Source organism: Meleagris gallopavo, chromosome 4, assembly GCF_000146605.3.
Source record: "Meleagris gallopavo isolate NT-WF06-2002-E0010 breed Aviagen turkey brand Nicholas breeding stock chromosome 4, Turkey_5.1, whole genome shotgun sequence".
NCBI classification, from domain to species: domain Eukaryota; kingdom Metazoa; phylum Chordata; class Aves; order Galliformes; family Phasianidae; genus Meleagris; species Meleagris gallopavo.
In genome coordinates this window covers 34,441,375-34,459,130 of record NC_015014.2, presented here as the reverse complement: position 1 = coordinate 34,459,130, position 17,756 = coordinate 34,441,375, and the positions used below count along the sequence as shown (strand labels likewise).

The following is a 17,756-nucleotide window of genomic DNA, read 5'->3' as shown; positions in this document are numbered from 1 at the left end:
TTTTTTTGAGCCCAGAGTACTGGTAATCCTCTTTGTCTCAGCAGACCAGTGTCAAAAGTTACTTGCAAGAAGTATTCATAAAATAGATACAAACTGATTCAGTAGTAAAATGGAAAATTATAAATATTTGTATCAGGACTCACTTCAGACTCAGTATTCTGTACTGATTTGAACTAGGGGATCAGAAGATGTATATGTGAAGAGAAATCCTTAAACTAGAATTAATATTCTATTTTAGTTTGCGGCTTATATAGAATGATATCTTCTACAGTAATGTAAAAAGAAAAGTAGTTAGAGAATTCATTAGAATTTTTACTTTTCTCAATTTGTATGTAATTGATTGATTAATCTTGAACTATTCCCATATCTTGAGTACATTGGATGAAATTTGTCTTTGGCATAATTCTCCTGAATTTATTGGCATTTCTCTGGAGAAATCATCTTGTCCCAGGGTCTGTTGAGTAGCTGGGTCATTTGTATGTATTTCAGTGAGTTAGAAAATGAAAAATACATTCCTGCTACACACTTGTCTAAAAGTATCTGTTTCCACAGGAGGGAAAAAAAAAAAAAGTTGTTTCTTGTTTGTCACACCTGCAAATATATTTCTGAATTATTGAAATAATTGAAATCATTCTTTTAAATGTAACATTTTTTCACTCATAAGGAAAACTAATATTTTTCTGGTCAGAGCATTTGCAGATTGGTAATCAACATTAACAGAATTTAAGAACCTTATTGGGTATGATTGCTAGTAAAATTCTTTGTTTTTCTTCTCTACTTCAGAATCCCTGTGATGACAAACGGCACAGAGATATCTGGTCTAAAGAAAAAACCTGTGATCGATTACCAAAATTCTTGGTTGTAGGACCTCAGAAAACTGGTAAGAGTCTTTCCTATTTCGACAAGGTAGGGTATTTGTAAATGCAAGTAATTATAGTAATTAATCAGGTTTTACTCAGAGTGCTCTGTAGAGATTGTGATCATCTAATAGCATTTTTTATTTTCAGACATCCAAATGTATTTTAATAGTGTAAGTTACAATAAAAGATCATATACATTTTTAAAATGTATGAAGTGTTCTAGTGTCTGTCAGATTTCTGTAAGCTTTATATCAAATGAGTCACAATGATAAATCAACAAACTTGACTTTGTCAGATCTTGTCAAAGCTGAGGGAGGGAAAGACATCCATTTTTCAAGTGATGAAGATTCTTAACTGCAAGATTTTGTCTGTGCTGCTTTTGCCATGCTTAGAGAGTCTGCTTTTTCATGGTGTTTGCTTTACGTCAAGGAGTTCCTAATAGACAGTTTGAATTGTAAGGTTGTAATAGTTTATAAATTAACTTCACGGTTAATTTTCTTCTTTGTAATTAAAAAATTGTGTATTTGCTTCTTCTCATCTTCACCTGTCCCCATTAGCTACTGAGTGCAAGACTTCTGAATTATTTTTGTAACAATAATCAATTTTGAAAAGCAATTTTTGGCAGCATGAATAACACGATTTGAGCCTTGCCACTCTAGTCTGTATTAGCAAAGATTCTTTAAAGCCTTTGATTTAAAAGCATTGAAGACATAGGCTCGTAAGTGGCATAAATGAGCATTCCTTCAGAAAAGTGAAAAGGAATAAAGCTAGTTTAGTCCACTTGAGGGTGTGACTCATAGAATGTGTGTGTGTGTATTTATTTTAATCTTAGACTTTTGTCCTATTTGTAGGTACCACCGCCTTGTATTTGTTCCTGATCATGCATCCTTCCATCATTAGTAACTCCCCCAGCCCAAAAACCTTTGAGGAGGTACAGTTCTTTAATAGAAATAACTACCACAGGGGGATTGATTGGTAAGATGGGTTATTAGTATAAATATAAAAGTTTATATATTGTAAACAATACAAAAATGACATTGCTGTTGGTAATGTTAACTGTTTATATAAAGAGTGAGATAGAAAAAAGTAACCTTTAGTATCTTTCTAGAATGTTAAGTAAATGCAAATGAATAATAACCATGGTGCATATCATAAATGCAGTAACTTTATTGAGACTTTCTTGTTAATATCCAGATATTAATATATGTAAAAAGAGTAACAAAATATGTATTCCTTAATTCTGTGAGCTTATACAGCTGAATTGTAATTATTTCTATGACATAGACCTTGTTTCTTATTGAGATAGTGATGTTTATTAGTTGAATATATGGAGAAAAATATTTTCATGTTAGAGAGAGGCATTTTTTTTCTTTAAGTGCAATTTAGAAATAGCAATAGTAGTGGGAGAAGGAAAGACTCTCAGAATGTTGTTCAAGGATCTAGGATCTAGTAATTGGGAGAATGTTAATGGCTCAGTAGGGTACATAAATGATGCTAAGAAAAAGAGCATGTTTCACTGCTGTCATGTTCACTTTGGCTACCAGGAAATCACCGGAGGTATCTACACCCAAAAGGTCATTCTTGATTTTTTGTGCTACAGTACAAAACACTACCAGATGAATAGCAGTAACATCCTATGGTGGCAGGGGAGCACCGATAAAATATTATTGATATTTTGTCTTGTTTCTTTTTTTCTCCAGTCTAAGGCAAAATAGTTTTATTGCCTTTGATTTTGTATTCATCCGTAGAATTAACAGAGTGAGCACTGTTGTATGGTCTTAGTACAGATATGTTAGATCCAATTTCTTTTTAAGTCACTTAGATTTTGCAGAGTTATAATTGATGCAACAGTTTCTTCCACAAAATGTAGTAAGACTGGAAATTAGAGAGCTGAATCTTTGTTATTAAGCTTTTTGAAATAAGGGAAGATAACAAGCAAACAAGGCATAGTGTATAGTGCTGATGAAGACAGGCTAAGGTCAGTGAGTCACTTCTTCCGCAAAATCTTTGTTTTCATTGGGCAGGAAGACCTCTTTGCTGCTTCTCTCCTTCCTCCTATTTTAACCACTTCCCTAACATGCAGATACAATGTGTCTGCTAGACATGTGCCAAATTACCTTCATCTTATCACAGCAACAGTGCATAAGGCTCCAGTGGTCAACTTAATAGACCAAGTATGTAATTTTATAAGGCCTCACTGGAAAGCATTCATTTGGCTACTATATATCTGTGCTACATGCCCCACTCACCCTTGCCGGCTTTTCCGACAATCAATCTTCAATACTCAGAGCTGCTCTACGGTGTAGTTGTTTAACTCTTAGGTTTGCATTCTGTCTGCCTTACAGATTTCTCAGACCTTCAGTCTACTAGAGTATTTTAATGCTTTCACATAATGAGCTTACCAAATGTTAATTAAATACAAGGTCTCTCCTCATTAGTCCTTTAATTAGTTAGGATTCCTTCATGGCAAGAATATTTGCAAGTAACAACAGGTTCCATTTATTTTATGGTGGTGGAGGTTAAGTTTTTTTCCAGAGCTGTCTGATTTAAGTCTTTGTCAAAGCTTAGTTAGACATAGGCTAGCTACGACATTGTTTCAGATGTCAGGACCTTGGCAACCTCAATACTTAAAAGAGGTACAGATGTATATTGCAGTGTCCCAGTAGAGACGATAGAACAGTAAGAGGAGAACCGGCCATTCTGTTCTTTATACACAGAAGTCCAAGTGGACTAGTCATGCATTTCTTTACATAAGCATTGTTATAGATTTTTTCGACAAGTTTATTTAAAACCTTCTCAGCTTTGCCAGTGAAAAATTCAATAAAATTCACCCATAAGAGTTAGCTTCTCAGAATGAAGTGTCACAGAGCTTTGTTTCTTTAAACCACGGTAGTATCATTCCATCTCTCTAAGTACATTGTAATCAGTGTTTGTATGCTAACGATACATGTGCCCTGATAAAATGCATGTTATGTCTGTGTCCTAAGGAAAATTGCTTGTGCATCAGTTAGTTTCATCCTATTGAGTTTTCTCACTGAGCCTGTGGTGGTGACAATTTCAAAGCCAAGAGTGTATCATTTGTATTAAAAGTAGCTCAGTCCTATGAGTAGAACGGTCTGAGCACTGGAATCTTCAGTCCTTAAGCATAATCATCGGAAGAGGTTGTTTTAAATGGCATTTATTTTACAAAAGTTTAACTGAAATATTAAGAATATTTCCCGTTTCTTCTTTTCCCCAACAATAAGAAAAATCTGCATGTGGCAAACTGAAAAGATCAGCAAATCCTTTGCTCGCAAAGAAAACCAAAAGGAATACCAACCCATGTTTTCACAAAAATGTGATTGATAGAAAAATGTTGTCACTGCTTAGAAACGTTTTACCTGCTGAACCTGTGGTGGATTTTTAGTGGATTTTCACCCATAATAACAAGCTCTAATGTGTTTTTTAATAAAAACAGTTTTGATACTTTTTTGTTAGGCTCTTGCACTGTAATTGGTGTCTGCAAAGGATCAAATTCAGAATACTCATTTTTTTACTTTTGACATTTACAGGAGTTTGTCTTATTGAAAAGTGAGAATTTGCTAATTTTAAAAAGATACATGAATGTCATAACGTTTTCTTCCAGTTAGAAAAAAATAGCTGCAAATGCAGCTATATGTAGTCAGAAGATGAGAGATAGTAGCACATAAAATATGATCAAAATAAATTGTAGACTTCCTGTTGCTTTTATATAGCCATTAGGCTATTATTTTATTGTAGAATAAAAGCGCTTCTGAGTAATTCTGAAAATGATGTTCCTTTTCTAGGTACATGGATTTCTTCCCTACTCCTTCAAATGTCACCACTGACTTCCTCTTTGAGAAAAGTGCCAACTATTTTCATTCTGAGGAAGCTCCTAAGCGAGCTGCTTCCCTCATCCCCAAGGCCAAGATCATCACCATTCTCATCGACCCATCTGATCGGGCATATTCCTGGTATCAGGTATATATATTAAGGAACATGGGCAGGCACAAGTCAAATAAATATGTCAGATTTCAACCTTGAATCCTCTTTGTATATTCCTTTAGTGTGCATATATATGAGTTTGGATAATACAAGCTTTTATGATCAGTCAGTGCTCCATATATCATTAACAATGAGCTGAGGTATCTGTCCATGAACAAATGAAAAAAGAATTTAAAGGTTAAAATACCAGAAATCACACTTTCAAAGGTCTGCCTATAATACAAGCATGTAAGAATGCTTTAATGTATGTAATCAGCACACAGCCAAATTAGTTTATTCACACATTTATTTGGTGCGTGTTCAAAATATGAGATTTGTATGTGTATATTGGATGCCCCGTCCCTGGAGGTGTTCAAGGCCAGACTGGATGGGGCACTGGGCAGCCTGGTCTAGTATTAAATGGGAAGGTTGGTGGTCCTGCATGTGGCAGGAGGGCTGGAGATTCATGATCCTTAAGGTCCCTTCCAACCCTGGACATTCTGTGATTCTGTTATATGTCCAGGATCTTGTGGTTTTGCAAACACCTATTTAAAATAAAAATCAGTGAAGAAAAAATGGCTAAACTGCAATGAAAAGTAGGACCTCAAATCACTATCAGCACTGAGTGCTTCTTTGGAAAACATTATTACAACACTTTATCTTAATGTTTCATAGTAGTTAAGTCCTGAAATTTCTTTTTTTGTTATAATATTGGAGGAAATGATGCTTCAGCTAATGCTGAAGTAGTATTTTGCAGATCATAAAAATAAGATTCTCCATATGTAATTTGGAATACTTATACAAAGCAGTAGTAAGTATTTAGTGGAGTTCATAAGAACATGGCATAGTATCAAAAGGTATGAATGAAGATTAGTTTAATACAAAACATGGATCTCTAATAAACATGTTTTGAAAGATCAGGGCACATTAAGGTAGTGATGTTTCTTTTTACACGTTAGGTTTTTTTAGTAAATGGCTAAAATAATAAGATACCATAAATTCCATTTGAAAAGCTGATGAAATCCCTTACACAGTGCAGTAGTTCATACCTGATATTTCAGCAGTGTAACAATTGCATACAGTTAAAAGCTGTATCTAAATACCAGTTACCTTGCTATCTATCTGTCTATGTATATTTAAAGCACACATAGTGAGATTTGCTCTAAATTGACTTCTCCAATCCTAATTCTAGTTAATAGTTTTGACTTAAATTTTTGTTCTTCAGGTCCAAAGATTTCAACAGGAATTTGAAAAAATAAAAACACAAAAAAAGAAAATTCCAAAGAGAACAAATGTCTTAGAACTTCTGTGATATATTTTGTGTTACTTTTATGATGAGATGTAGTCAAAGCCATAAATCCAGTCTCATAGCTGACCCTGCTTTGAACAAGAGGCTTTGAATTAGAAACCCATTGAAAGCAATTCAGATCTGAATTTTCAAATGATTCTCATAAATACCAATGTTTAAATTTTCCTTTTTTTAAGTTTTTACTTTGAGTAAGCTGGAAAAAAATAAAACATATCAGATTCATTTGTACAAAAGCTGCCAGCCAATCCATTTACTAAAAAGTGAACATTCATGCATTCTGATTTGTTACTATTACTGACAGTCTATCTTCTGATTTCTTTTGATACAGAAAGTATTTATTGATATAAGTAATGTTTATCTCAGCATTTACAGCAAATTAATACAGATATAAGGTCTTCTTAAAGTAATTTCTAATGTGAATAATCACTCATGGCAAGATCAGTAAGACTGAACATTTTTTTCTTATTTTCACAACTTTTGTGGTCTGTAAAACTTAGCAGTGCAACTTGTTTTACAGCATCAGCGCTCGCATGAAGATCCTGCAGCCCTGAAATTCAGTTTCTATCAAGTGATCACAGCTGGACCTCGAGCCCCTTCTGAACTTAGAGCTCTCCAAAAGAGATGCCTAGCACCTGGATGGTATGCTACACATATTGAGAGATGGCTAACTTACTTCCCACCTTATCAGGTGAATAAGACAGTAACTCAACATCCTAACCTTATATATGTAATATTCTGAAAGATTATCTTTGTAAAAGTATTGCTAGTGAGTGCTGATCCTGAAGGATATCCCAGGTGCATGCTAGCATGTTTTAAGCCATTGATTATTCACAGCCGTGTTCTAATTAGTTGGCTTGACATTGCTGTGGATGTCATGCCTTAGCACCATACAGCTAAGAGCTTGTTCTGCAAAACAAATCTGAAAAACCTGGAAGTTCAAATACTTGAACACTCTTGTACCCTACGCTGCCTTCAACTGTTTGTTTGTTTTTAATTTGTTCGTGCTTTCATCTCGGTATTTGTAATTCTTTGTCTATAATGTTGAGGAAAGAGAACCAGGCGTGCAGTGCTTGGTGAATTCTCTAGTGTCAGATATTTCATCAAGGTTTCCAAAAGACAAAAATGTCAAAAACGATGGGACACTGCTCACTAGTATTTCTATATTCTCTTAATGGTAACTAGTATCACCTAGCACCAGGGAATGTGAGCTGGGATATTGCAATTGCCACATGGGAGGAAGGGGAGCAAAGTCTCTCTTCCAAGGAGGTTTGACATTGGAAGACTTTGGGGTGTAAGCAACATCTTTTCTGTCTAAAAGAGGCAACAACGTGTGGGAATGGATGTGACCAAGTGAAGCTGTAACGCCTTAATTTTTAAATGCATCAGTGTTTTCACACAGTCCTTGGTTCTTTCATGCAGTCATCTCCCACTGTTTCACCCTCATTAAGCTATGATTATAGTAGTAAATAAACTGTACCTTTACAAGAGTTCACACACTAGTCCACTGCTGTCCATCGTACATGATTTTTAAGACATTTCTGTAAGTTTGGATCTGTAGCAAAAACCATCTTGCCAAGCAGTTCCAGATCATAGCTCAAAGGATAACAAGAACCATTACCATCAGGTAGTCTCAATGCAATCAATTTGGTTTTGCAGTTGAGAGGCCTTAGCAATACGGATTTGTGTCATGCTTGTGCCATTTAGCTTTAGGACCAGAAAACTCTCTCTGATTTATTGTAGTTAACAATATAAAGTCATGTACATCAGTGTGTTTGCCATCTCAAGCATCACCAGATTTTTAGATGAATTGATAATTTGCCTGACATGACTTTTCTCTAACTGTGAAACTATCGGGTCTCTTTTGCACATTTTTTTGCTGCCCATACCAGTGCATTCCAGCCTCTACTGGGACTCATGCATACAGTGGAACAGTTTGGTGTTTTGATGTTTCTAATAATCTATGCATGTTTGGTATCTATCACTGATCCTGTATCCTTGATATATCCTTTATGTTGAGATCAGTTTTTCTGTGTGTCTGGTAGCACACACAGAAAAACTGATCTCAACATAAGATCATTGTATGTTCATGGACCTGCAGATTTCAGTTCAGGTGGAGAATAAACAATTTGAAAATTTGATCTCCCCTGCAAACTTCTGTTGGCATATAACAAATTGCTAGTCTCCTGTACAGAACCAGGCAATATCATGATTTGTATCTCCTTCTGGAATAGATTTTTATTGTGTGTCTAGCATTACTCCCCACCTCACATATAAAGTTAACTTTAACTGAGGGAGATTGGCTGCAGCCTGAACCTTCTGTTTATCCAGACTTGCTTAGCTGAGACAATTTGGCTGGAGTCTGCACCTTCTGTTTTCCAAGAGTGTGCCAAGGAAGCTCTGATGCCTCTAGATGTGCTATTCTTTACAAACTCTCTTTTGGGCCAGCCTTGCAGAATTCATGAAATGCACACTTCCATCATTATCATTATACTCATATGAAATTTTCTACATCATCTTTTTTTATCTTATCTCCAGAATCACCCATCCATGAGTACTGAACAATACACACAATCAAGTGGTTTTTTGCCAGATTTTACGTCTGACAATGACAGAAAAGTACCAGCCTTGATAGTTTTTTTGTTGTTGTTGTTGTTGTTGTGTGTGTGTGTGTGTGTGTGTGTGTGTGTGTGTGTGTGTGTTGTTGTTTTTTTTCCCCATAACATGATGTATTCTCATATGTGATGGTCTTAGAACAAAGGCATTTATCCTAACAGTGCCTACTGTTTTTTTGGTCATTTCCAGTGACAAGCTTTTCAATGTGAGTTTAACATATATTCATAAATGCCCATGTTTGTGAGAATTAACAGCTTATTTCTTTAAACTCTAATACCTTTTTTCTTCTCTTGACAAATCTCATTCCGTTTCCTCCCAGTATTTCTTACCTTTCCAGATCCTTCAGTGCTACTTCTCTGTTATCGCAACGGGCTGAATTTCAGATTTATTTAAATGCCATTTACTCCCAGATCATTAATGATCATGACAATTAATGAACTGCAGATAATTCCCAGATAATTAATCTGGGAAGTTACTCTCCATACAATGAAGAAGTCTGACAGAAGTGGAACTTTCAGTTTGAAGTTTAACATAACGAATTTTAAATTATATTTCCATTTATTTTATTTTTGTAGTTGCTAATTATTGATGGACAGCAGCTAAGAATTGACCCCTCTTCTGTAATGGATGAAGTACAGAAATTTTTGGGAGTTTCTCCTCATTATAATTACTCAGAAGCCCTAACGTGAGTTAATTTTATCATCATTATCACTTGTTCTTATGTTCCTAAAATACTAATTAGTTTGTGAGGAAGCTCACTACATAATAAAGCCTCTGATACTTTACCGTCTCATATGAGTTCAATAGGATGTATTTTTCAATGTCTAGAAAAGAACACAATAGAGAGATTGATTTCCAGTGGATCTACACTTCGTAAATGTGGACCTTCACTGTAACAGGAGTAGACATCTGAAAAATTCACAGAGAGTGAATAAAAAGAAATTTTAGGAATTTTATTTCTATTGGTAAATGGAACATGGAATGCTGACTTCCATAAAAAGAAAGGAAAAAAATATTTTGTTTGTTCTGGACATTAGCTGCAAGTATCAATAGTGTTGATCAGGAATATAGCATCCACTCTATATGTGCACTAATATTTTGGAATCTGACACTTTGGTTGCCCTTAAAGTGGGATTGATAGCCTTAGATTTACTCTTCTCAGTATGAGTCTATTATGTGACCCTGTAAGAAGCCCTCAGAAAATAATGTTTTTTCTTTCCTATACATTTTTCTGTTTTATACTTTCTTCTAGTTTTATTCTATTCCTTTTATTGCACCAGTAGCAAAATAGACTTTCATCTTCCATGAAATTGGGATAAGTAGGTGGTAAAGACAAAAAGGGCCAAATAATCCCTGAATCTGAGTCTATTGAAGACATATTTTATTTGTTTGGCTTTTTGATTTGTTCTTTGGTGGTAGTGGTTTGTTTTTTGGTTTGTGTGTGTGTGATGTTTTATATTTTTATTTTTTAATACTGAAGCCTTTGTCCTTGATATTGTGAATTAATCCCATCTGCATCTAATTCTATAGCATGCGTTTTCTTTCATGTCAGTCTTTGAACATAGTTAATGTTCACAGAAGTAAAGCATCTTGTTCGGCTAAAATGCACTGATATCAGTTTGTCCACTCAGTTGATGTCAGGAATCATCACTGCAGCATCTCATAGCCTTTACACTGCAGTACTGGCACCTGCTTCCTTCCTTTCTTCCCTTTGTTTACTTCACAGTTTCTGTTTGCTCCCAGCTCTTGTTAACTCCCTTAATCTTCTCTGTTTCCCACTTGCTTGATGCCTTTTCCTGAAGAGAAAATTTACCAGAGCTAAAAATAAGAATGTGTGAACTTACTTTATTGAGTTTCTGCTATGAACACGTTTAAATGTTTGTTTCAGGTTTGATTCACATAAAGGTTTCTGGTGTCAGCTTCTGGAAGAAGGAAAGACCAAATGCCTTGGAAAGAGCAAAGGTAGAAAATACCCTCCTATGGATTTGGAGGTAAACCATTATGCTTATTGGCATTACATAAAGATTTAGCCATCATAAATGGGACTCTGCACAGGCAAAATCTTAACAAGATTAAATTACAGTAGCCTTAAATTAAGTAGCCTTGATTTTTTGACTACCTTTTCCTACGAATGAAACCTTCAGCGAAGCTGTGGATTGCATCACTTTTTTTCAGTTCTTTGTTTCAAATGTGAAGAATTTAAGTTGTTATAAACATTTTCTCTCATGTAACTAGTGATAGGCCTAGAGGAAATGGCCTCAAGTTGTGCCAGGGGACTGGATGTTAGGAAATACTACTTTTCCAAAAGAGTGGTCAGGAGTTAGAATGGGCTACCCAGGGAGTTGGTAAAATCACTGACCTGGAGGTGTTCAGGAACATTTAGGCATTGTTTTGAGGGACATGGTTTAGTGAGAACTAATGGTGGTTGGTAGACAGTTGGACTGGATGATCCTGTAGGTCTTTTCCAACTGTGGTGATTCTATGATTATATGAAACAATTCTATTTGGAAACTTGGCACTCCTTAGAAAAATAAACTTAGCACCTCTGAAAATTTCTGAAATTAATTTGGAAACCTATTCCCTTTACCTAAGTGAGTTAAGCAGCAGAAGCCCTAGAGTGGGTTTTTTTTCAGTCATGATCAGATATGTGCATTTGTGTCTGTTTCCTTGTCTTTGAGACTAGATAGACAGTGACAGACTCTCATGAAGTTCTGTTCTGAGAGTGGTTAGGTTCTGTTTCCATGAATTTCGTAAATATCTTCCTCAGACAAAGGAAGATACGCTCTAATGAAAAAAAAAATCCATCAGATCAAATGCTGCAAGCAATATCTAAAGGTAGTTCAGTCTCCTTTTCTAGCTACAACTTTGTGTATTCTTTCCTATATTCCTGTTTCACTTAGCCTGACTAAAATTCAAATAAAAGCATTTTGATCAAGAGTATTAACGCAGCAAGTAAGTCAGGTCTCTTTTTCTCATGGTACTTAAGTCAGAAGCAATTGACAGAACTCAATAGAATTATAGAATTGCAGAATGGCTTAGGTTCAAAACGACCTTAAAAGATCATCTAGTCCCAACCCCCTGCTGTGGGCAAGTTGACTCCCACCAGATCAGGCTGCCCAAGGCCCCATCCAGACTGGCCTTGAACACATTCACAACCACTCTGGTCAGAGAGGCTCTGTACCTCACCAGACCCTGAGTAAAGAATTTCTTCCTAACATCTAATCTAAATCTCCCTAATAGAATTATACTGATATAAAATCATTGGATGCCAAGGCTTCTGAACAGAATAAGACTGTATTTGTTTAATGTAGTATGTTTCAACTCTAAATATTGATGAAACTGGTGTTACTAATTGCCAGATGCCTATATAGAAAGAGATTTTACAAGCTCTGATTTCAATCACACGAGTTAATTTGAATGTCAGCTTCAGTACTATTCTTAATTTACGTATCTATCTGTGACCAGATTCAGATCCTTTGCTTTGTCTTCATGTTCATTTTGGATATATTTTGTTTCTCTTGACACTACCTTTTAAAGTTCAGCCATTAATTGATGAACTTAAACTTGTATACAGTAGATAGCATAAAAAATATATAAATTGCATGGGAGAAAGTAAAGTTTTGACACCAGTAAGACAAACTTTGAAATTTACATCCATTACAGTACACCATTTTATTAAATAAAAAATATCTGCTTTTATATCCATCAGTGCAGGGCTTTTCTGTCAAGCTACTACAGAGATCATAATGTGGAACTGTCAAAACTCCTACACAAACTGGGACAACCTCTGCCATCGTGGCTGAGACAGGAACTACAGAAAGTAAGATAGCACTGAAAAAAGACATTTTTGAAATCTCTTCCACACTTCTGTCATCCTTCCCAAAGTCTCCAGTAGCTACCAGACAGTCTTGTAAAATATACCTCTGCAAAAAATAGTAAAAGACAGAAATTATTTCCATATGCTGGCATGTGGATTGTGAAAATACACGTGTTTCTTAGCGTACTGGTGGGACAAATCTTTCTCATAAACATTTCTGGGCCTGTGGAGTCGTGGACTACTGTGCACGTATGTGGAAGTTAACTGCAGCTGGTATATGCTTCAGAGATACATACCTGTCCAATTTCGTGGTAAATACTTACATTTTTATATATCAGTTTTAAAGTATTGTGTCTCATGTAGGTTTTGTAGCCCACTGTTAGACTGCTGTTTTTCCTAGTATTTGATTATTGTGTCTAGCATAAAATAAGAAAATTTAATGTAGCATAAAATGCTAAGTGTACTTCTGCCATTGGAATCAGCTTGCTAATACCTGAAGTATATTCTACTAAGTGTGAGAAGTACAGTTATCATACATTACTTACGTGTGCACAGCAGCAAAATCTGGAATCCACAGGCACAAGCAGCGCAGAAAAGAAAAAGAAAATTACCTATAGCCTGTAAAAACAAACCCTTACAATGCAGTAAGGGCCTTTGTTCATAATCAGTCTGATTTTGCACTGACTGAAATTGCAAAATACAGAATGTATACTGCATCTGAACAGAAATGTAATTGGATACATAAAGCACTAATGTTGCAATAAAATCCTTGTGAGCAGTGTTATACTTCAACAGTTGTGAACCAGACTGAAACAGTACAATCAACAGTCTTTCACTGGCTTCTGTGAGCAGCCAAATTTTGATACTGCACTCTGGTCTTACAGAATCAGAAATTACTCCACTGAAATGAATGAAAAATTGATAAAGAGCAGAAACAGATTCATACTTAGACTGCCTTAATTTGCACTACTGGTTTTCCTTAATTTATTTGCCTTCAATCTGTGCTGTGTGTTTTCCAAGGTCCCTCAACCTGATCAAAACTGTGGCATCTTGTGGTGACCCTCAACTTATATCAGCTGCAAAAATCTGATTTCTAGATGAAAACAATGATTCTAGCTCCACACATCTTAAAGAAGCTTGGTATTAAAGTTTAGAAATAAGCTTTAGGAAAGAGAAATTAAGACAGTTTATGGTAGAAAATTAGTTTCCAATCATGAAAAAACACACATATCCAGCCTTACATTTGTGATACATTTCAATGACACACCTCATAATACATCAGTTTAAATGTGAAATAAAGTCTAATCAACCATACTTAAAAGTTGAAAAAGATCATTGAAAATTTCAGCTGAGTATGGCCTTAAGGTTTCTCCACTGAAGTTTGGCTCTGAATGTTTCTAAAGGCATATAGAGGTAGGGAATACAAAACATTATTGCAGTACTAAATGAAATACTTTTCACAGTAGCTCTGTATTATTATCATAATTTGTTTTAGGATGAACAGTTAAAATATGCATCAAATGGTGGAAAAACTTTGTATGTCTCGGTGCTGTTTTACAACCTTTATGTAATCATATAATTTAACTTTCAAGATAATGGAATGGAAACAGTCTGTTATTCCCTAAATAGAAAACAGATGTTGAGATCCTTACTGTAACTCTAGCCGGTCATCTTGAATATTTATTGATTTTGTTTGTGTAGTACCTGGTTTTGATAGGCTTGTAAAGAAAAAATCCAGATAAATTTACTATATATAACAATATTCTTTACACAGCACATTTTTGCTAAGGGAATATGCATGATTAATGATGAGGACCTGCCAGAGTTGACTTCTAAGAAGAATACCTTTATTATTTATAAGAGAAAAAAAAATTTCATTTCATTTTAGATATTCACTGTTATGTAGGTTTGAGCCAAAATCTGACTTGTTTTAAAATACTCTAATTTGATAAAAGAAATGCTTTGAATTCTGAATATCTCTAAGTGCAAATCCTCTGCATGCTATGGGCAGCCTGTGTCCTACAAGCATCCATACGGATTTGTTACAAGTAAATTGAATAACTGGAAGAAATACCTATGGTTTTCATCCAGACATGATTGATTTTATCCCTAATATAACCTGATGTAACATCACTCAGACATTTAAAGTAGAAGAAAATTGTAAATCAGAAGAAAATGGGAAAAAGCACTACAAAATGCCAGAGATTTTCACAAATTAAATGCTTCCTACACACTGGAAGAATGGGCTTCAGCCACGTTTGTACTTCTGTCTTTGTTATCAGAAACTCTGTTCCTCTCCTCTTTCCCTGTGAAATCTAGGCCACATCAAAATAAGAATAAGTAAACACCAAGGATAGAGCAGTGACAGAGGAGTGCACGTTGATCACCCTCTAGGTATTTTGCAACAGACAAGGTGACTTGTCTCAGATCTGTGGCCTTTTCTGTGATGTTTGTTAGGAATCTGGTCAAATAGCCAGTGGCAGTCACCACATAGCACTGGGATGATAAGCCTCCACAAGCAGCTCCTTGGCCCTGGCTGGACCAGGATTAGTTTGGCAGCTAAACATAAAGCTTGTCCTTTGCGAAGAAGTGCTGTAATCAGTCTCAAGTCCTGATGAGGAACAGTAGGATGTATCCCTTCTACTGTCTCAGTGGCCTTCCTGAAGTTGGAATAAAGGCAAATCTTCAGTGAATTCCTGTGGTAGATTTGGGTCAATCCTGTGAACAAAGTAATGTGACCTTTTGGCCCTGGAGCTGCACATCTGAAAGGGTATTATCTTGAATTTTAATTCACAGATCCTAGTGAGATGCATCTGTCAAGTGCTAGCATCTCTAGGTGCAGAGCACTAGCTGCTTGTAAGCTAGGTTCGCTAAGTCCTTTCAGACTCAACAGCAGTAGAGAAGTAAAGCCTAACCACTAGGGGTCTTTGAAGTTCTGATTTTGCGATGTTCGGTTATTACTGGTTTGTATAAAGAGAGTATGAAGACTTTTTTTTTTTTTCCTCCAGAACTATTTTATTTAAATATGTTCTTACATTTAACAGAAAACTTTTAAAAACAAAATTACTTTTAATATGCAGTCAACTTGGTGAAGAATTAAGAGTCTGAGCAAAATATGCAGGCAACAGCTGCATGTGTTATACCCCAAATAAGGTAGCGCACATGAGTACAGCTGAGTAAGCAAGTCATACAACATGAATTACTTGAGAATTTTAACTTATTTACAAATTCCCTACAATCAATATTTAGTTTTCAGAAGTAGACTATCAATATTAATACTTCTAAAAAGCACCACCCCGTCACAAAAAAAATGTATATTTGCTAGTCGAAGTCAAGTGTTTTACTGTGGATGGTAATATAGCCATGGTTTCTGTTCTCCTGGTAGATAAATGCACAAGCAATTGCTTTAACAAATGCCTGATGATTTGAGCTTCACAATTATTTTCATAAATACAATGAGGAAATCTGATTTCCTCAAATATCTGTGCCATTAAAAATCAAAGTGTGAGTATGAGTAGAAAGTGACCATTAGCGGGTGTAAACACAGAGCCTGATATGAGTTCACATTATTATTTGAGCAGACATTCCTGAAATACTGTGCTATCTTCTCAGTTCTACTTGTGCAGAAATAATTCATTTCAATGATTTGCAGACTCTCATGTACAGCATATTCTTTTTCATTGCTTAAAGAAGTGGAACTTCCTCAGGAAGAAAGTAAATAGATATTTCAATGTTTATAGATGTAATACTTTTGTCATTCACATTGAATGAAAATTGCTGGAAACATTTTTCTCAAAAATTTTTTAAATAAAAAATAGATATTATTCTGATAGTGGCATGGTATCTGATGTGCAACAATAAACTCTGCTAAGAAAATGTACCAATGAAAGAAAGTAATTTATTTGTTCATGAAAGTTGTCCCTTTCCAGGTTTGTTAGCAGCTATTACTGAGTTATAACACAATCCGCAAGCATGGGAGCAGCACAAATGTTTGGAAAATATTGCTTAATCGCTATGTAAGTGAACGTTACCGCTTTATGCAGCTGCTTTTGCTTCCTGCTCAGTTTTTACTTCTTATGCCAGAAATCATTAATGTGCTATAGAAACACTTCCAGAGCTTGCTGTTTTAAGAGAACAAGCAGACTTCATTCGAACTGTTTGCCTGTGGGATTCAATAGTTGTGCCTACACAGACATGAGAAAACATTTCTAGGAGGAACTTCTAAAAGATGGTGCAAGTGTCCAAAGGAAAATTCACTCCTATCAACAAATTCAGAAAAGAGTAGAAAACTATAGTATCTAGCTGGGTAAAAGCTGATTAATGTCTTCATATAGGTGTAGAAAATAGAAAGCATGTTAACAAAATATTCTTTCATTACAGAGAAATGATGTAATATTCAGAAATGTAAACTTCCACTACCCATCTCTATTAATATCACAGTGTAACAGAAATAGAGCAGTAATAACAGAAAGATACTAAGCAAAGATTCAAGCTGTGCCCAACTGTTTTTCTGCTTTCATTTTCAGTTCTACCAGCTCCAGATCTCTTAGAGTTCAAAGGCCAAAGATGTACTTTTTTTGTCTATGTGGATCAAAAGGATGAAGAAGGTACAATGGTCAGCACCAAGGGACAAAACACAGGAACGGGAAAGCAATTAATAGGTGAAACCAAGGTCTAGGGAAACCTGAATGAAGGAGGAATTCAGACAAACTGAGGGAGATTGAGTAGAGTATTGTGAGTTTGATTACTGATCAATCTGTTTTCTGTTAGTTTACCTCTTCCTTTTTTTTTAATACAGTATTTTCTTTCATCACTTCCCATTTTCTGTTCTGATCCTCTCTTTGCCTTGAGAAATTCAGCTGGAAAATGAGGCTCTTGTACTTTAAATGCTCAGATCTGTTTGCCTAGGAGAGTTGTCAGTAGCACAAGGAAGGACACTAGCAGGACTCTACCAAAGAATATAAGTATTCCTTAGCAGGTGTGGCCTAGTTCAACTACGATACAAGAGCTTGGTTCAGAATTACTAGTTAAAATCCTGAAACCTATGTTATTCAAGAGATCAGAGAAATAAGCTCTTTTGCCCCTTAGTTCTTCTGTCTCCTCAGGTATCCAGAAAGCCGCTCCTAAAAAGATTCCCAGTAAAACTGGGATCTGATTTACTCTTGTCAAAAAA

At 35.5% G+C, this 17,756-nt stretch overlaps 1 protein-coding gene across 4 annotated transcripts in view; it reads left to right on the top strand.

Moving 5' to 3' along the window:
* LOC100539813 (N-deacetylase and N-sulfotransferase 3) overlaps positions 1–16,407 on the top strand; it is a 70,794-nt gene extending 54,387 nt beyond the window's left edge. For all 4 annotated transcript variants that reach the window (XM_003205715.4, XM_031553100.1, XM_010709952.3 and 1 more), the window contains 7 exons: positions 784–880; positions 1,712–1,835; positions 4,667–4,841; positions 6,671–6,841; positions 9,342–9,451; positions 10,655–10,757; positions 12,476–16,407. In XM_003205715.4, the coding sequence (XP_003205763.1) occupies positions 784–880; positions 1,712–1,835; positions 4,667–4,841; positions 6,671–6,841; positions 9,342–9,451; positions 10,655–10,757; positions 12,476–12,595 (900 nt within the window). In that variant the 3' untranslated portion in view covers positions 12,596–16,407. The remainder of the gene's footprint in view (positions 1–783; positions 881–1,711; positions 1,836–4,666; positions 4,842–6,670; positions 6,842–9,341; positions 9,452–10,654; positions 10,758–12,475) is intronic.
* Positions 16,408–17,756: the final 1,349 nt, after the last annotated feature.